A 20,615-nucleotide genomic window follows, 5' to 3' on the forward strand; every position below is an offset into this window, starting at 1 on the left:
CACAAGTCATGTGCTCCAGCCCCCTAATCATTTTTGTTGCCCTCCGCTGGACCCTTTCCAATTTTTCCACATCCTTATTGAGGTGTTGGGCCCAAAACTGGACACATTACTCCACATGAGACCTCACCAAGAGGGGAATGATCACGTCCCTCGATCTGCTGGCAGTTCTACTACTTCTACAGCCCAAAATGCCATTAGCCTTCTTGGCAACAAGGGCACACTGTCAACTCATCTCCAGCTTCTCCTCCACTGTAACCCCTAGGTCCTTTTCTGCAGAACTGCTGCCTAGCCACTCGGTCCCTAGTCTGTAGCAGTGTATGGGATTCTTCTGTCCTAAGTGCAGGACTCTGCACTTGCTCTTGTTGAACCTCATCAGATTCTTTTGGCCCAATCCTCTAATATGTCTAGGTCCCTCTCTATCCTATACACCACTCCTCCCGGTTTAGGGTCATCTGCAAACTTGCTGAGGGTGCAATCCATGCCATCCTCCAGATCATTAATGAATATATTGAACAAAACCAGCCCCAGGACCAACCCTTGGGGCACTCCGCTTGATACCGACATGGAGCCATAGATCACTACCTGTTGAACCCGATGATCTTGCCAGCATTCTATCCACCTTATAGTCCATTCATCCAGCCCATACTTCTTTATCTTGCTGGCAAGAATACTGTGGGAGACCATATCAAAAGCTTTGCTAAAGTCAAGGAATAACGCATCCACTGCTTTCCCCTCATCCACAGAGCCAGTTATAGTGACTGAGAATGCCCTAGAATAAGCATTTCTAAGAAACACGTGTTTAAAATATCAAGAAATTGTTTCTCTAAACTTTATAACATTTGATTAGTTTACATGTGAGCAGCTGATAGTAGCGAGATAAAGTTGTATTTAAATTCTGTATACAGCCAATAAATCTTATAGTAGCCTCACTCTTCTTAAATGGTATCTGTGACAGGGCCTGAATGGCCTAGGGAAAAAAATGTTTTTAATAATAACATTATTATTAAACATATAATAATGATAACCAGTTTCTGGTTTGGGGGCTATACTTCTATTGAGAGAGACTAGTAATCAGGGGTAATACTGTGGAGGACAAAGTGGTAGTAATCTACTCAAGCTCTGCCTCCAGCTCCAGAATAGTTGGGTTTTTCTGTTAAAATGACAAGCAGACAGTTATCAACGCTCATATTCTCATTATCATTAAACTTTTGAGTTAATACCATACAAAAGAGCTGGGATAGTTCACATTTATCTTAGGACCAAATGCTAAGCTGTGCCTTCAGTAACAAATTCATCACTAGACCCTAACGATGACTGATAGATAGAAAAGGGGCAGTTAGTGTATAATTTAAAGATAAACTGATACAGCATCAAATAAAGCAACATGCAATGTTTTCTATAGGGATTTACCTACATAAATATCTTTTTTTCTGTGACAAAAAGTTCAATAGTTGTAACACTGCTCAAACACTGATTGGTGGTCAAAAAGAATAAAGCACCAACTCTGTGGAAAGAACAAATAAAAGCAAGAAAATTAGCTATGCAAAGAGCTTTTTTAGCTAATGAGGAAGGAAGAACATTTATCAGTGGGAGATGGGTATCCTGTTACTACATGAAAATGGAATAAAGATACAGGAAGCAAATTAACTGTTTACTGGAAAGAGTCACCTTCTGATCTTATGTTAGAAAATAGTCAAACTTCTGGCTGAGGACAGGTAGAAACTGCTTCCCATGCAGTCTATCAACTCCCTTTGTTGTATATACCCTAGGTACTGTTCCATATAACATAACCTTATGGATCTTATTAAACTCCTTAGTGCAGGGACTGTTTTTCTGTTTGTGTCTGTGCAGTGGGGTCCTGGTCTATGGTCTCTTGATGCTACCATGGTACAAACAAACACTGTTTTCCTCTCTCACAGATACTTATTAAAAATGTAATTTATTTTCTACAGTATGTAGCAGTCTGCTTACTTTAGCACAAGAACAGAGGCTAAGTAAAAATCTAAACAAAATGAACTATCCAGTATGGTGTGTATGCCCTATTAAAATGTTCAGTTCCCCTGTTTACTAACCTGTTCTGAATGCCACTGGAATCATTTTTTATTCCAGAGAAAATGGCTCCTACAACTACTCCCAGACCAGTTGTAATACACAGCTGAAAGAAAAAGCAAGTAAGAATTTGCATTTTATTACAGATAATTATAATTGAAAATTATAATAACTACAGTAATAGCCTAACTAAACAGCAACAGCGGTTACTCATTAGTGAACTGACAAAAATGTTCTTACAAAATACTCTACAGTATTTTATTGTATTCTATTTTCATTCTACGTTCTGATGAGGGTAATGTGATTTTATAACCAACAAGAATTATACATCAACAGATTTTTTGTATCACTGTTCAAACAAATTTTAATAAATTCTTAGACTTTATTTGTGCAATTACTAAAACAATTTAATGGTATAAGATGTATGGCTAGCTACTGTACAGCTCAAAGGTGGTAGGATTTCTTCAAACAGATATTAAAAGTGATTTAATGAGAAGGATCCAGAGATATGCTCCCTACTGGAAAATAAACATCTGGTTCATTCACTGTTGCCTCAAAAATCAGCTACAAGATCAGTATAGAAAATCTGTAGTGTAGCCAAAGCAGGTCTGCAATGAAAACTATGACAGCAATGAGAGAAGATAGTTGGCATTCTAGAATCTTGCAGATGAAAGCAACATGAATAGCATCTACAAAAAACTGAAGTGCATCTGTGGACCAGGAAAAAAAGGAAGTGTGACACTCATTGCAGAAGATATAAGAAGATAAATTGACAAATTTGCAATTATGTCTTCCTGGACAGTTCTCTTGGGTGGCATCAGACGCTTGCTATTAACCATTCTAAGAGGTCAACTGATCATATAAGCAAGATAAAACAATTCCAGCTTTAACATTTTTTGAGAAAAATCAGTAAGTCTATATATCAGCTCAAAAATCACTCCTCACTAGGGGTTCTGGATGTCTTCATTTTGAAAATAAAGAGTTTAACACAGTCTTTGACGGTTATTTGTATCTATTTGGGAATTTTCAGTCAGGACAAGTATTTAAGTTGTGATTATATTTCCTCTATATCAGAAAGAGAGCAGAATATAGTATGGAAATTACAAGGAGACTTGCCCTCTATATATCTATGGCTAACACTTTCTAAATTTAAGACTAAAAGGGACCATCGTGATCTTTAGTCTGACCCCTTGCATAGCTATATAATATCACCCAGAAATTCCTGCATCAAACCCAGTACCTTTTTAAAATCTTGATTAAAAGATTATAAGTACTGAATAATTCATTGTGACGTATGATTATAATATGACCATATATATCATTCTCGCTGTTATATGAATGCAACAAATTTTATACCAGGTATGTCATGTAAGGTATCAATGGAAAAATTACAATCTATTAAATATGATTATCCTGTTTGTATGCATGTATCATCTTTTCACCAAAGTTATGAATATTGACTATATATCTGTATTTCAAATGTGTTTGCTCCTAGAGTAACACCCACAAGACAGTTGGCATCCAGTCTAGCCAACACATTGTGAATGGACCATTCAAGTTGGTGGCCCATTAATTAACATAATGGGCCACAGAAAAAATGTGTCCCCCCTCGTTCTGCCTTTCTGATGACATTTGAGCCAGAATATGGGGTAATGACTGCTCCTATGATTCATCAAAGCATGAAAGGGCATGTGACTAGCTCATGTGACCCTGGACTCCATCTTGTGCCTGTAGTTTTCCACAAACTAAGACTGAGAGCTTTCCCTCCACATGGCAGAAAGCATAAAAAGCTCTGGAAGCATCTCCATTTGGACTCCTTCCTGCTCTGATCTCTGGACTTACACTAAAAGGAGCATTCCAAACAATGGGCCGAGGACCTTCCAATCTTTTTGGAAGTTGCCAGAGATTTTACAAGCCAGCAGTTTATTCCATCATTGCTACAAACCTGATCCAAGAACTTTGCAATAAGTGTATGTATTTGTTTTCCTTGACCATTTTAACTCTCCCTTCTTTCTTTTCTCTTAGAAATAAACCTTTAGATATTAGATACTAAAGGATTGGCAACAGTGCAATTATTTGGTAAGATCTGAGTTATATACTGACCTGGCTATGTGGGATTAGAAGAACCCTTTGATGAAAATGGTTTTAAATAACCACTCATCATATAGTCTGGTGCCCGGATGGTAAAAGAAGGGCTGGGATGCCTAAGGAGACTGCATTTCTGACTTCTTGTTAACCAGTGTGGTGAGAGAGAAGTTTACTTTTGTTACTGGCTTGGTATATCTGATGGAAGAATACCCACTAGTTTGGGGGTGAGTCTGCCCTATTTTCCAGCAGTTTGTCCTGAATCTGGTTTTCTCAGCTGTGACCCATTGAGACACGGTGACATCCACCACTTTCCTTGGATATCTGTTCCAATCACTAGTAGTAGATACCTTCTCCTTGAGTAGGTACTTATAGTCTCTGCTCAAGTCACCTCTTAACCTTCTTTTCAATAACTAAGCATGTTGAACACTTTAAGCTCTTAGCTATAAGATATCTTCACACTTTGAATCAGTCTTGTGACTCTTCTCTGAACATTCTGCATGTTTAATACCGGAAGTGGAGATAGCATTCCAGCTATGGACTCACCAATGCCATTTCCATATTGCCCTATTTATAAATTTAAGATTCTTGTTAACCCTTTTAACTATAGCACTGCACTGTGAGGTCACATTCATGACCCATCTGTCCTTTTAAGGGGCCTTTCCTGAACACAACTCTCCATCCTATACATGTAGTCTACATTCTTTGTTCCTAGATCCTGCAGTTGGCTCTGTTAAAATGTATGTTGTTTGACTGTGCCCAGCTTACCAAGTGATCCAAATTGTTCTGTATAAGTGACTTCTCCTCATTATCATTTACCACTCCACCAATCTTTTTGTCATCTGCAAACTTCATGATGAATGATTAAGGCCATTAGTAACATTTTTGCACAGTGTTGAGTCAAGAATTGATGTCAAGAGAATCCCAGTAAAAATACCCCACTTGGTGATTCTCTAACAATTATGTTTAGAAAACTACCAGTTAGTTTTTAATCTATTTAGTGTGTGCTATAATAATTTTATAGTGCTTATTTTTTAAATCTTAATGTTGTCATATTAAGTCAAATATCTAAGTCTTACAGAAGTCTATTACATCAACACAATTATCTTTATCAACCTGTGAAGGGACGTATAGATTAATCCTTTCTGGATGAGTATAGGGTTTAAGGGAGCCTGAGAAATCTGTTAACCTAACCTGGAATAACTGGGGACGATGTGATCAAGTTGAGGGACGAGATTAAAAGAAAGTACAGGGCAGTCAGAGGAAATAGGCCCAGATGAGAGCATAGGTAGAAGTCCTCTGCCAGAAGGGATGGGACTTTAAAGGAATCTGGCTAGAGAGTCAGGTCCTGAACAAAGGAAACTGTTGGAAAAAGCACAAAAAAGGTGATCCATAATGGCTGTGCAGCAACCTAACCAAACTCTAAACCACCTCAAAGCATGATAGCACATTCCTCAACTTTTGATAAAAGCATATTGATTGGCATTAGATATATTTCCATCTTTTAATCCTTTATTGCTTTGGCAATAGGACTTTTCAATCAGTTCCCCCAACATATGTCAAATACATTTCTTCACAAAAGTCATTAGCTTTCAAAGAAGCACTAAGGCAGTCCCTCTAGAAATATACCTATAAAAACAAGTTACCATTTGCCTGTTAAATGTCTTATTTATTGATCTTATTTTAAAACAGCCTCAAATGTTTGTTTAAATACACAGCTGGCACTTAGGAAATTCTAGGAGCTATTAGACTGATTGAAGGGTGATAATTCAGCCACTAAACCATGAGAATTTTCATATTCGAGGAGCCCAGAACTGAGAATTTAAGATTGACAATGGCTTTCTTGTACTAGATAAAAACTAGTATCCCTGCTCTGCTGATGAGGAACAAAACAAAACTCCTAACACAAACAAAAACAAAAACTCCTAACATAATACAAACCAAAGTGAGAATAAACCTTATCTTCTATACAAAAAATAAATTTTCAGAGTTTGGTTTACAAAATGTGTATTTCTAATATTTCCAGCTCAAACAAATATATCCAAAAACAGTACTAGTTTAATAACTATAACAAAAGGCTCTTTAATATACTAAGTGCAGAGGAGGGAGCAGAGACATTGCTGAAGTAAAGAGAAACCTCCTTCACTTTTGTACTGAAACAATAAAGTAGAAAAGAAATCACTTCTAAACTATTATTTCTTTCAAATGCTAGGTTCAAACAATACATTTTTTTAAAGTAGCAACTTTGTGCTTTTAACAAGGGGTGTATTTTTAAATCTATTCAATAATGGATCTAAGGGGGGGTATTGAGCCATATTAATAATTTATTTGACAGTAAAGCCCAATAGAAAGGATGTTAAAGCCTACTTGATTCCAGAACAATCCAATTATTGTTAGTTTTAAGCCAACAGAAACATGAATTTTTCCAACAGATAAAAAAGTATGAATGGCTTTAATGACATAATCAGAATGATGAAAAATTGTACATGATTATTTCTTAATATGTAGAAGCAAAAAAAAATCTTAGCAAATATGATGGTGTCAGGCAGTTCAGTCATGGTTAAGCATGAGGGATGCATGAGTCTTAATACTATAAAGCATTTCACACATGGTACCATATCACTAAGAACCTGCTGAAAGGACCAAATGTCAGGGATAATTCAGCCACTAAGCTAACTGTAGTGGAAAACAATGATCATATCAAGACTAATTTGGAGAGGATTAGCAAAACCGGCTTAGTGAACTGTGCACCACTTATAGAATGTATTTGAAATCCATTCCTAATGAGGTTTGGGAGATAGAAAAGATTGTGAGAAAGAAAGTCAGGACCGTTAACCCTGGAGTATTATAAAGCTTGAGAGTATAATTCTTGTCACAAGATCAAGCTTTTACAAACCAATTATTAGGGATATCCATAATATCAACATACAGATATACCTCCAAAAACCTTTTAACGTGAGAGATTCTGAACAGATCTCCCGTATGCTGGTGATCATAGTCTTTTGGAAAATGTTTGCATTGTTGAAAAATGCTCACAAAGGTTTGATTGTATCATTTAAGCACAGTTCAGTGCAGAGCAATGCTGACATGCATTTAAGCACAGTTCAGAGATGCAGCGGGCCAATGAGAGCACAAAAAGGCATTCAGATAGAATGTGTACTGGAGCTCCTGGGCATGCAGACTCTGCATATGCAATACTTCTGTGCTTTGTAGGGCGAAGCCTACTTCCCTGCATGGCTGCCCAACACTGTTGATCAGTGCATAAAAGGGCAGAGCCATGGCCTGACTTCCTGTCTGCCCTTCCTCACCCTTTTGGGAATAGGAGTAATATGGGAGCAGTCCACTTTACGGGGCTGCAATTCTGCCTGATCCTCACATGGATTACGCAAGTGAGGAAGGGAAGGCTTCTTGTGCTCCCCTCTTTTCACTGGCCACCATTGTAAGGATCAGGCTGAATCTGGCCAAAGTAGTGGTGGGACATAGCAGTGCATACATTTATATTACTGCATTTGTTGTCATTAATCTATCAATTCTAAATAGTTTATCAATCCTTCCATTTGCTGCTCCAGAAGTGTACATGTTAAGCAAAGGTAAGAAAAGGGAAAAATATGTTCTATCTTAGTTAACTATGTAAAGATTTCCACAGTGTGAAAGACTATTTAAAGTCATACTGTTGGCTAATCAACTGGAAGTTTTTTCGCTTATTTCTTAATTATTAGAAGCCAACATTTTATATTTCAACCCAACTCATCTTCAGAAAGAAACAGACTATTTATAACTGTTCATGTTTTAAAGATTCACTAAAATTACCTGGGCCATGGAGCTTTGTGGGTTATATATCAAGTTTTTAAATGTGCGTCTGGACACCCACTTGAGCTGGTGAAAGAAGGAAGTGCTATATGTGATTTTCTGGAAATCTGCACTCATCTTCCTTTTATTTTTCAAAGACAGCTTCTCTAATTCTGTTTTTGTTTCTTTGTAGTAAGAGGAACTGGAAAACAACTCCGCTAATTTCTCAGCAATAGTCTTATCACCTCTGTCTTCTTCAATGGTTTCTTCAGATTAAAAAGAAAATTATTGTAGGAGAAATAGCAGTAGAAAGCTAAGGACAGAAATTAGTTCATGGCCATTTAGATATGCTGAAGTTTTCTTTTCCCTCCGAAAGGGCTACATTTTATCCTCAAAAATCTCTTAGCATAAATAGAGACGAGGCTGAACCAGAATCCCACATCTAAACCTACAGAATATTACAGCAATTCAGATCAGGATTCAAGCTTCAAAGCTCAAGTTTATTTCCATATCGGGCACAAAGAAGAATCCCAGTAATGGGATACCTAGGACCAGGTTGGGGACCACGTGGAAATGATGATGACATGCACTGTACAGTTTATTGCTGGGTATACTCCCAGGTATTTTAAGTGAATGAAGTTGTGGCCTAGTTAAACCACATGTATTGCCTCCTGCATTTTTTCCAGGGTGGCCAGAATATCTAATGGCAAACCAAACATGTCCCAGAATAAACTGTGCGGTTCAGATGCCATAACACAGGTTTCTCTTCATGTTCTCAGGGACCTTATACTTTCTGAATGCAACTCCCCAAGAAGTTCCCTGAGAATGTAAAGCTGAAAACTATGTTAAAATCTTGGAGGCTGAATCACACAATCTAGCCGTAATCTTACCCACAAGTAACTGCAGGCACAAAATTAGAAACAAAAGAGTTTTCTGCTTTTAGACAAGAAGCGGCATTTGGAGCAATGCTCCAGTATGTATTCCTCTCCCAGGCGGGTGAGACATCTGGAGTGCCTGTTGTTAATAGGCATGGTACAGTTGCACAACTGGCAGGTTTTGAAGCCCAGAGACTTGGAATCTGGCATGATGTGGGAATACCCTTGGGTACAGGAGGGGTGTTGGAAAGCTCTTAGTTAAGTCCCCCAACAGGCAAAACAAAGAAAGTAAAGTTAAAAATTAATAAATTAAATCTTAAAAAGCTTAAACAAGCTCACAAAGTGAGTTAGGAGAAGCTATGTTGCATGAAGACACGTGCTGCAGGTGTTCCGGCACGCACCACAGTTACTAAGAAGGAATAGAGTAAAGACTGCAACCACTCCACCTCTTATCCTTCACCTATGATAGCCAAGAGGTTATTAGGGGTTCAGGTGTGGCCATAACAGATACTGCTATTCAAAAAGAATCTGATCTCGCACACATGGGTGCATGTGCATCATGAATGGGATCAGTGTGGACAATCACTTGACCTCCAGCTCCCATACCTGATAAATTGTATTGACTGACAAATTCTGATTTGCTGAGATTCACAGCAGTTGAGTCTCCATTAATGATATCCAGAAAAAAATCAGCAGGATTGTTGTATGGCTCACATTCATAACCTGCAAAGAAAGAATATCAGATCTCTAAAATAAGTCATTCAATAGATGGGAAAAATATGTTGCAATATTAAGGGTAATATTATTAAAAACTGTCTTAAAGGGAAAGCAATTAGCCATCAAAAGGTACCATCTAATGCAACAAGTCAGCTTCACCAAAGATAAAAATAGAATGGGCCCAAACTACAAAGTTCATGTGTGTTTGGTTCCAGAATTTTGGTTCATTCTGTTACGGTACTTGAATCGATGGCACACTTCAGATTTGGATTTGGATGATCACCACGCTTTCAAATGGCTGACCAAAATAGGGGCTTGAATGAGACACTAAGCTGTTTGAAGTCTATCCAGACAAAACAGTGATACATTTAGGGTGGCATAAGCATCTAAAAGATTTGGTAGGGATGATATTGGTCCCTATTTTCACAACATGGATGTACTGCTGGATCCCTGACTCCTTCTGAATTCCCAGGAAGCATTAGTAGCCAAATGTCTTTTTCCATTTGGTCGTGAACATTTCTCTCTTTTCATGAATCTCGTAACAATTATTCATGCCTCTGTGATTTCCTTATGGAATTATTAAAATATGCTTCATATGGGGCTATCCATAAAGACCATTTAGAAATTATACTTGGTTCAGAATGCAGCTGCTCACTTATTTAGCAGGGTAGGATGTACAGAGAACATTAGATCAGTTCTCCAAGGTCTGAATAGGCTTCCTCCTGTTCATTTCTGGATGCAATTAAGGTATTGATGTATCAAATTCTGCAAGATTTGGGACTTAACTACCTAATGAACAACTTCTCTCTCTATATGCATTCTTAGCAGCTGCAATCAGCAGAGATGCTCTTGCTCAAAAGTCCTTATATACAAACATCCAGGATTTACAGGCAGGATGTTATTAGTGGAGTGCCACTGACTCTGGAAAATGCTTGCCCCAACTGCTCTGAGTCTACTGGAATATTCAGATAAACATTTTAAGCACATTATTTCACAACACAGCTAAGACTTTTGAATTAGGATATGTGGTTAGAAAACATTTAGTTCTTTAAAATATTAAAAATTGCTATATCTTAATAGTGTTCATATCTTACAGTCCACTTTTGATGCACAGGAAGATGAGTCTTGATGATTGCATTTGCCCACTTTGGTCTCGGGATATAAAGCTTTTAGCATAGTTCATCATCACAGAGGCCACAGTGACAGGGATTCATAGCTTAAATAAATGATATTTGCTCCTTTTTTTAATACTGAATTCATTGTTAAACAAGATGTCATTCATTCCTTACTTATACAATAGGGCCCAGATTCTCCGAAGTATTTAGGTGTCTAACTTCCCCTGAGATCAATGGGAGTTAGGTGCCTAATTACCTTTGAGAATCTGGGTCAAAAATCAGTATAATGTGCTGGAAGGCTAGAGGCCAACATCAATATAATATGCTGGAAGACCATCATTGTGACTTGAACTCCCTTTGAAAGCTCACCAATAGATTTGAAGTACTGCAGAGCATTCCGAGCAGGGCCATGGTACAACAGGCTTCCTGCAGCCAGTAACATCAGGCTATCAAACAATCTGAATATGGAGTACCGGGGCTGATGGAGTGAAAAGATTATTGTTTTCCCCTGACTTGACATCCTGAATGCAAAAAAAATAGAATAGGAGAGGCATTAAACCTCTGCAACTACAGCATTCCTTTTCTCTTATATTTTCTTTCTGCTATGAATGGCTAATACCACTCATAATCTGAAATAGTGACAAACAGATCAAATCAAATCCTGGAGTCCTCTCTCAATTTGTACTCAATCATTACTTAAGCAAGTGCCCACTGACTTCAATAGTAGCTTGTTTAAGTAAAAACTGAGTCAAAGAAGAATACGGACCTCAGAATTTGGCCCATTATTCATAAAGTATACCCTTATAATGAATTATTCTCATGATGTGTACCTAAGCATTCATCATTCTCTTGATGAATTGATAGCTGAAATGAGATGAAAGACCACGTATTTTCCAAAGAACAATTTATAAAAAATAAATTCTTGTGCAAATATTTGTAACATCTTAGGATAAGTTGCGTATTGTTTTATAAGATATAATGGAGCAAACAAAGCAGAAGAAAGTTTAAAAGGGCCAAATCCTAAAGCTCTTACTGGGTGGGACAAAGAGAAAGTGAGGATCATCAAGTCTTGGTCAGATTCTAAGCTCTCATACGTACAGGACCAAGTAATGTAAATTACTGCAGAAGCGCTTAAGTATAAAGTAATTAGCAATGCTCTTCCTTCCATGAGGTGTGGCATTCCCTCATCCACTCCAAACACATGACACATTATTCAGAGAGCTGTCCTAGGGATATTGAGAACTGGCAGGGTAGGTAACTGTGAATGCATGAGATTTCTACATCAAAGTTCCTTTCCCTGGGCAGATCCTCCAAAAGGATTTGTTTGTTGGTCCAAACTCCCTGCCCCTTTTGGCACAGTGGGAGTTGTGGGACGGGAGAGAGAGTCTGATCCATTGTAGTGAGGCAGACTGGCCTCCCACTGAGTCAGAGAGGGAGGAGCCATTCTGTGATCCCTAATGGGTGGAGCCAGGCTAGGCTCACCCTTCCTGCTGAAAGCTAAGGGGTGGGGCAGGAAGTATAAAAGGGAGAGCCTGTAACCCAGCTGAGTCTGAGCCAGGGAAGGAAACAAACATATCCTGGTTGCTGCAGCTCCCTGGAGTGAAACCTGTGTTGTGCCTTGCCATGCTCTGCTGCTGAAGGAGACTGACCCAGGCAAAGAGCTGCAAGGACTGCCATTCACCACATACCCCAAAGAGACCATGGACAACCCTGAGCTGCAGGTACATGGTGGTGGGCAAGCAGAAAGTAGCCCAGGGACAGCCAGCTATAGTTAGGGTGACCAGATGTCCTGATTTTTATAGGGACAGTCCCAATTTTGGGTCTTTTTCTTATATAGGCTCCTATTACACCCCCACCCATCCTGATTTTTCACAGTTGCTGTCTGGACACAATAGCTATGGTCCAGTTGTATTGTTGCCTGAATCCAGGTCAGTGTATTGTGGCTGGATCCCTGACCCAGTGATGGAACCATCTGCCACTGTTAGGGCCCTGGGGTAGGACCTGGTGGAGTAGGGTGGGCCTGGGACCCGTGGGGTGACCGCTTCTTCACCTTAGGCCAAGGGGCCTGCATTTGTCTGCCATCTGCCTGTGCGAGGATGACAGACTGTCTGGTGTTTCACCCTGCCTGAAGGCCTGAACTCCCTAAGACTATTTGATTCCTCTGTCCTGGCTGATGGCTGGATCCCCGAGACTGTTTGTTTGTCCTACTCTATCCTGCCAGAGGGGCCTTGACCCCACCACTTGCATCACAACTCCCCTGAAACAGAGCAGTGCCCCAGTGATGTAGTGAGGTTGTATGGCCTCCCACTGAGCCAGAGAGGGAGGGATGACTGCTAATGCACTACACTAGCTGATAGCAGAATCAGAAGGAAATTCCACTTGTGGAAGCCTGCAGTTTCCATTCCCTTACATGGGAATAACCCAATCATAAACCAATACATCAGGCTGTGACTATTCCTAAACATATATTAATTCCAGATACAGTATATAGAGTACATTTCTATCAAAGACAAGATAGTTCTTTCCCGGTGATTCCATTGCAGTCACCTTTTCAGGAGCAGCAAGACAGCATTGGCAGTGCTGGCATCTAATCCAGTAGTTGGTTCATCTAAGAACAAGACTGCAGGGTCAGTAATGAGTTCCATTCCAATATTGGTTCTTTTTCTCTCTCCCCCAGATACACCACGAATAAACTGGGTGCCAACCTAGTGCAAAAAAAGCATCACACCTTTAAAAGGAGATTTCTTAATTAACTAATTTTTATTAACCTTCTCAAAATCCTGGAAAATATTAGAGCCAACTTCAGGTGTTAGATCAGAAACCAATATTTACATGAAACAAACACATTCACATGATTTAGTGATGAAAGGATAGCAATGCATCAAAAATGAAAAAATTAACCAGTTTTCTAACAAAAAAAATTAAGATTCAGTTAAGATGGTAAATGAAGGTAGCTTTTTAAAGGGTGCCTTATTAGAGTGCTGTAAATTTAAAACAAGAAAAATGTGTCTCTATGCTGCTAATCCCCATGACTTTTAAGCACCTCAGGATTAAAAAATACATATAGACTTGTATTTAGTGTGTGTGAATGGTGCCACAAATGGTGGGATGTCGGGGAGCAAAGTGCAATTCTATTCTGAAAAGTGGGTATGAAAAATGCACCTTCTAAACCTACAGATCTGCTCCCTGCATGTATGCAAAGTCATATCTGATTACTTTCAGGACAAGAATAATTTGTACTGCATTTTATTCCTATGAGAGAGACTGAGATGTCATCTGTTCTTTTAACAGAATTATTTAACTTCCATTTGCTCAATCAATCAGTGACATCTGTACATCCCCCATTCAAAGTATCACAAGGCATCATTTGATATGCAGAATCTTTTATTATTCTTGATAAAGTGCTAGAAAGAAACAACTCAGCTTCATTTACAGAACCCAGGGTTTAACTACAGAGATGGAAGTTAGGAAAAAACACTTTTTGAATTGTAAATTCTATACATTTGATATAGAAATCACTGAGATACTATGTATAGAACATCACAATGCCATTTTCAAGTCTCTTTTCGGGGTCGAAGTATACTTTAAGCTAGTCTTAACTCTGCATTTCCTGCTTTTCAAATGTTTGCTGATTGTAACTACAACATTCTAACTAGGTTGGTTGGTTTGTTAAATGTTATGTAATTACAACACTAACTGTCTCATACCTCAGCTTTTTGTTTGGTAATATTAAATACTATGTCATGCTATGCCATGTGTAGTTACCTTGGAATCTGCCACTTTGGCCAAACCCAATTCCCTGATGATTTGGTTCACCCGTTCCTTCTTTTCCTGTTCAGACACGGTACTTGGCAATCGAAGAGCAGCTGAGAACTCAAAATTTTCTCTCACTGTCAGGGTCCCCATAACCACATCATTCTTACAAGACACAAAAATATTAGCAAGTTTTAGTTTCAAGCTTAATTTTTCCTTTATTTATACTATGCAAGAATATTGTAATGAACAAGCATTAACATCTGCAGGAAGGGAAAAATGAACAAGACCAAAGTTCACAAATATGATACTTTTGATATAAGAGTCCAACAGAGCTTCTTTCATCAACAAGCAATGTGTTTTCAGATATATGCCTCAGCCTTTACAATTAAATTCTCTTTACTTTTGAAATCATATTAACATTGTTTAACTTCTCACGGCGGTATCTGTATTGAGGGATTTTGTGCCAGTGAACTAGGGAGATTCCCCAGCCCAGAGAAGTCCCAACCTCTAGTGGTCTGTTTACTTGTACTGGGGAATGCCTGGCTGTGGTCTGTGGAAATAGAAGCCCAAATCCTTACTGTATTGAATTCCTAGTGCTAGATAATCTAATCTAAAACCATGTTTGCCTACACTAGCTAGTAGGCTTCCTTCCAGTAGCAGTGTGACATACCCTAAGCTCTCTCTAGGACATCGCAGTCGGAGGCAAAAAGAGCAAAGCAGAAATCTGAATATAAAAGTAATAACAGGACAAATGAAAAAACTGTAATGTAAATAACTGTACAAAGCTAATACAACTGGGCCCTTATCCTAGCTGACACCTCAAGACAATACTGTAATAAAAATAATATTGAAATAAATGTAAAGTAGACACATCTGAAAGAATCAACAATGGGGCACATGACTTACAAGGAGAAGCTGAGGGAACTGGGGTTATTTAGTCTGCAGAAGAGCGAAGGGGGATTTGATAGCAGCCTTCAACTACCTGAAGGGACGGTTCCAAAGAGGATGGAGCTAGGCTGTTCTCAGTAGTGGCTGATGACAGAACAAGAAGCAATGGTCTCAAGTTGCAGTGGGGGAAGTCTAGGTTGGATATAAGGAAACACTATTTCACTAGGAGGGTGGTGAAGCACTGGAATGGGTTACCTAGGGAGGTGGTGGAATCCCCTTCCTTAGAGGTTTTTAAGGTCAGGCTTGACAAAGTCCTGGCTGGGATGATTTAGTTGGTGTTGGTCCTGCTTTGAGCAGGGGATTGGACTAGATGACCTCCTGAGGTCTCTTCCAACCCTAATATTCTATGATTCTAACTGCAGATCATTTTCCTGCAAATTTTCAGCAACGATTAGAAACATAACAATTGGGTTGAAAATAAGAGAAGATTTTCTTTGTTTTTAACATCTTATTGTAGTCTTTGAGGCCAATGAAAATAAGTTCAAATTCAGGTGAAATTCAGTCAGATCCAGAATAATAACCAAAGTGTAGTAGAAAATGGAAAAACTATCAAACACGAGATGTTTGTTTACGATAGAAAAAAAATTATCAAAAAATGGGACACTAGAAAAAGAGTAAGAAACACTACACTCGTTTCTACATTTTGTATCAGGTTCTTTTGTTAATAAATTTATACCATAATTCTCATCAGAGGTCTGTATGAATCAATTAGTGGTTACTTTTAATCCAGATTGTCTGTCTCTCTGGAGGGAGGTTAAAACAGTAAAGGCAGACAGTAACTGCAGGCTCATTTACCTGTACCACATATCCAGAGATGCATTTAAAATTGGCAGGCCGAGGAGCTCCATTTATCAAAATCTCTCCAGAGAGCCCATGAGGATCTTTCCTTGCAGCTAAGATATCTAATAGCCTAGAAAAAGAAAAATCAGGCTCCCAAAAGGGTTCTGAAGAGGAAATCTTTGAACAGTGGAGTAGGTAGAAGATAAATTTGGCATACAAATCCAGTTAACAAAATGTGTTGTGCACACAATTTTGATGCTGAAATGCAAGCTCAGCTTTTCTCCTGTGACAAGATCTGCTCACCCAATAAGCAGAGGTGGGACTGTCAGAGTCAGGGCTCCCTGATTTTGAGGGAGCTTTTGTGCTGGCCTTGGCAAAGGTTTGAGCAGCCTATGAGCTGCTGCAATTTATGCCAGCTGGAAATGGTTCCAAAACTTAGATTTACATCACAAATTTAGTTTGTACACCTAAATCAAGTAGCTGAACTCCAGATACTTTATTTTTGAGCACGGAAATCTGAGTTATCGTTTGGGTGATAAAGATGCAGTTTGGGGCATATTAAGAGTTTGGGTTGAAGCCAGTTTGAACACTTGGCACTTGTGTTCCTAATCATCCGTACTATAATTATGCAGGCACATTTTCTGTTTGGCATAGTTTTTCAATGTGATGAATATGGATAACATAAAACAAGTCCTTTCATTGCTTCATTACTTACGAAGATTTGCCACTGCCAGTGGGTCCCAAAATTGCATTAAGACCGGGTCTCATAATCCCACTGCAAACAAAAGCAACACTTCCTGAATACATGGTTCTATTTGTAGATTAATTCACTTAAAATGAAGGCCTTTTTTTGTCTGTGCGTGGTATTGTAAAAACCAAATCCTTTGGGAACTGGTGATGCTCCTCAGCTATGTGAAATAACAAAATTATAAAAAAATTAATGATCTTCTAGCAAGTATTTTTAGTTTTGAAATATACTAAATTATATTTCAGAGTGGTAGATGTGTCAGTCTGTATCAGCAAAAAACAAGGAGGAGTCCTTGTGGCACCTTAGAGACTAACAAATTAAAAAACAAAAACAAAAAACCCCACACATTTAGCTCCTCTTTTTCTCCCAAAGTTCATGTCCAATTGCATACCTATACACATTTTTCCTGAGAGTTTACAGTTTGTGCCTACAAACTAGTGACTTGCACACAAACGTGATTAGACAACTCTTTGCCATCAGAACTAAGGTAGGCTTTGAGTTAAGCATCTGGAAAGTGATTTTCAAACTCTCAAATAAATCAGACTTTCAATATGAATCACAAATTACAACTGAACTGTCAACACTTCTATATAAGGGTTCTAAACTACCAGTTCAGATAATTTCTTCACTTTTTTCTTTCAAATTATTATACAACATTTATAAAAGTAATATATCAGTCCAGCATTAAGTTTAAATAACACACAACTGATGTTGTAAACCTCATGTATTAAATGTATCAATATCACATTAATTCTGTTTTATAAACATATACTAAAGTTAACATATAAAGTGTGAATTCAAAAACTGGATTTTTACAGTCATTTTATCAATCATTCCTGAATCTATCTGATGGATGATGACATGAGGTTGTTGACTAAGTTGTATGAAAAAGAAAACAAATAACATACACTAGACATTTTTTAAATACATACTTGATATCTTTCAAAATTTGTTTAGGAACGGCTTTTTGACAATATAAAAAGCCACTCTTCACTTTCACTCTGTAGCAGATGTTGTGAAAGGTCACAGTGGCTTCTGCAGGAAACTTCGGCTTTTCTATAGAGGACAGTTTTCTCCAGGGGAAGCCATTGGTACTTGGTTCTGATATCTGAATACTGCTGTGTGGCTGGTTCTCTGTCATTCTGGAAGGATGTTTCTGCTGTTTATAACAAAAATAATTATAGTAAAAGTTACTGTTTTTATTTTTTTTTATTCACAATAAAAAAATCAATAGAAACAAGTAGTTAAAATATAATTTTAATGTTTTGTTGTGGGAGAAACCTACATGTATGGTAACATTCATGACAGTCTCATATCCTATTAATTCCTCTTTAAAAAAAATCAACTATACAATAACAGCAAGATCTCAGTCAACCACAGCATACCAAAATTGAATGCCATTATCCGAGAAATGACTATAAATACCTCCTGACACTATTATGTCTTTTTTTTTTAAATAAAGCCCAATTCCTTCAAACTACTATTTACCTGTTAGCCTTTTCCTCAAAGCATTACTCAGTTTTTGAACCCACCAATGAACAAATCATTTCCATAAAGTTAAATCTCTGGAAAGAAGGCAACAGCAGAACTTTCAATCTTTACTAAACAAGATACAATATTTTGTTTTTTCATATTGTAATTTGAATATAATGCAAACAAGAACCTACAAAGAAACAAGTACCACACCTGTATTATGGCTAATTTTGTCCACTTTTATATTATACTTAATAACTCGGGCCCTATCAATTTCACGGCAGTGAAAAATATGTCACGAACTGTGAAATAAGTCCTTCTCCATGAAATCTGATCTCTCCATGCTGCCAGGAGTGCCCCAACCAGAGGCTCCTAGTGCAGGCCGGGCTGAGGTGGGACAGTCGACTTTCCCCTGCACCGCCACTCTCAGCAGGGAGATCAGACCCACCACCAGAGGCAGCCCAGAGCTGGGCTCAGGGCTTCCACTCCCATGGATTCTGCCAGGGCTCAGGGTGCCCATTTTTCCAGGGACCCAGAAATTGGCCAGGGACCCTGTGTTAATCCACCACTGGCAGGTACTAGCAGCTATAAACCCTCAGCTTCAGTTCATCTGCAAATTTGACACCATCAGCTCAGGATTAAACAAAGACTGTGAATGGCTTGCCAACTACAAAACCAGTTTCTCCTTCCTTGGTTTCCACACCTCAACTGCCAGAACAGGGCCTCATCCTCCCTGATTGAACTAACCTCATTATCTCTAGCTTGCTTGCATATATATGCCTACCCCTGGAAATTTCCACTACATGCATCTGATGAAGTACGTATTCACTTAGGAAAGCTCATGCTCCAAAACCTCTGTTAGTCTATAAGGTGCCACAGGATTCTTTGCTGCTATGACTATGTTTGTAAGTGTCACACAATTACAGACAAAAAATATTAGACTGTATGTGAGGGGGGTATAGATTTATAAAAATCAATGTAAAGAAATGAAAGAGTAATAAGACTAAAAATAAATCAACCAAACCAAGAGTTATAAAGACTCAATTGTTTTACAGTGATTTGAGTAGATATTTATATTTATAATGTTGTACTTACGGAAGTGCTTTTCATACAGACTATTTTTTTGCACAATATTTACTATTGTTAACATTATAGAAATGTTTTTAGTTCTCATTTAAATTAAAGGGACTGAGGATTACCTAGTTTATCACTTCTCTGAAAGGATATTTGTACATGATTGGAGTGGAGATGGGGGTTGTAGGGGTGGGGGGGTGTAGATGTAAATGGGGGTGCAGTTGTGTATGGGTAGGATGATGTATGTATTTGTGCAGTGCAAATTGGGTTATAGATGTGTATGGGGTAGGTATAGATGTATGGGTGGGATGTGGGTGTAGATGGAGACTTTAAGTGTGTATGGATGGGGTGGGGTATAAATGGAGGTGTAGGGGTTTGGATGGGGTGTAGATGTGTATGTATGGGTGGGGTGTAGTTGGAGATGCAGGTGTATAGATGGTTGCGGTGCGGATGGGGTGTAGGTGTGTATGAGCAGGTTGTACATGGTTGGGCTGTAGGTGTAGAGATGGTTGCAGTACAGATGGGGTGTAGGTGTGTATGTGAAGGGTGTAGATGGGGGGGTTGTACATGGTTGGGGTGTAGGTGTGTAATAGTGGGGTTGAACCCCTCTCCCCGCAGCACAGTTACCATCACCCTTACCTTGCAGGGCTCACGGGGGAGTCGCTAGTAGGATTTTCAGCTGCTGCTGGGATCCCGGCCCGCTCCGCTCCCTGCCCCTGCGGCAGCGAAGCGCCTGCTACCGCCCCGCCCTGGCCTACGCAGCAATGGGCAGGGGACAAGGATGCGCGGGCAGGCACGTGCCAAAGACGGGTGACGGGTGCTCGGTTCGCGCTGATGGGGTGGGACGCGGCTCTTGGCTTGGGAGGCTCGCGCCTGCCCATCCCCCCATCCCGTTCTTACTTCTCAGGCATCCCTTCTCGCCCGTGTGCAGTAGTTTCCCCCACCCGCCCCGCGCGTGCAGAGTAACGGCTTTAACGGCTGCCACTGGGAGCGCGCGCACCTGTCAACGGCCAGGCCAGGGACGCAGCCGCCTCATTGTTTGTTCTCTGCCCCGGCACTGGGGCACTGCGCGCACACTGGCGCGCACACTGGCGCCGTCTGTTGTGCCCCCTCCCCCGCTCAATAAAAGCGCATGAGAAAGAGAGCGCGCAAGGGTGTCGAGTACAGGCACTTCTTGTGCAACTGACAAAATTGAAATAAAAATCC

The 20,615-nt window shown here is 39.3% G+C and overlaps 1 protein-coding gene across 1 annotated transcript in view; it reads right to left on the reverse strand.

Annotated features, from left to right (window-relative positions):
- Window positions 1–20,330, reverse strand: part of LOC116836542 (broad substrate specificity ATP-binding cassette transporter ABCG2-like) — a 30,472-nt gene extending 10,142 nt beyond the window's left edge. The window contains exons 1-11 of the mRNA XM_032800200.2: window positions 20,049–20,330; window positions 17,795–18,021; window positions 16,830–16,889; window positions 16,130–16,244; window positions 14,396–14,548; window positions 13,178–13,335; window positions 11,000–11,151; window positions 9,405–9,521; window positions 7,945–8,189; window positions 2,073–2,155; window positions 1,415–1,504 (exon numbers count right to left, since the gene is read on the reverse strand). Coding sequence (XP_032656091.1) covers window positions 1,415–1,504; window positions 2,073–2,155; window positions 7,945–8,189; window positions 9,405–9,521; window positions 11,000–11,151; window positions 13,178–13,335; window positions 14,396–14,548; window positions 16,130–16,244; window positions 16,830–16,889; window positions 17,795–18,003 — 1,382 coding nt within the window. The 5' untranslated portion in view covers window positions 18,004–18,021; window positions 20,049–20,330. The remainder of the gene's footprint in view (window positions 1–1,414; window positions 1,505–2,072; window positions 2,156–7,944; window positions 8,190–9,404; window positions 9,522–10,999; window positions 11,152–13,177; window positions 13,336–14,395; window positions 14,549–16,129; window positions 16,245–16,829; window positions 16,890–17,794; window positions 18,022–20,048) is intronic.
- Between the last annotated feature and the right edge of the window lie 285 nt (window positions 20,331–20,615).

The sequence above is a fragment of the Chelonoidis abingdonii genome, chromosome 5, assembly GCF_003597395.2.
Source record: "Chelonoidis abingdonii isolate Lonesome George chromosome 5, CheloAbing_2.0, whole genome shotgun sequence".
NCBI lineage: Eukaryota > Metazoa > Chordata > Testudines > Testudinidae > Chelonoidis > Chelonoidis abingdonii.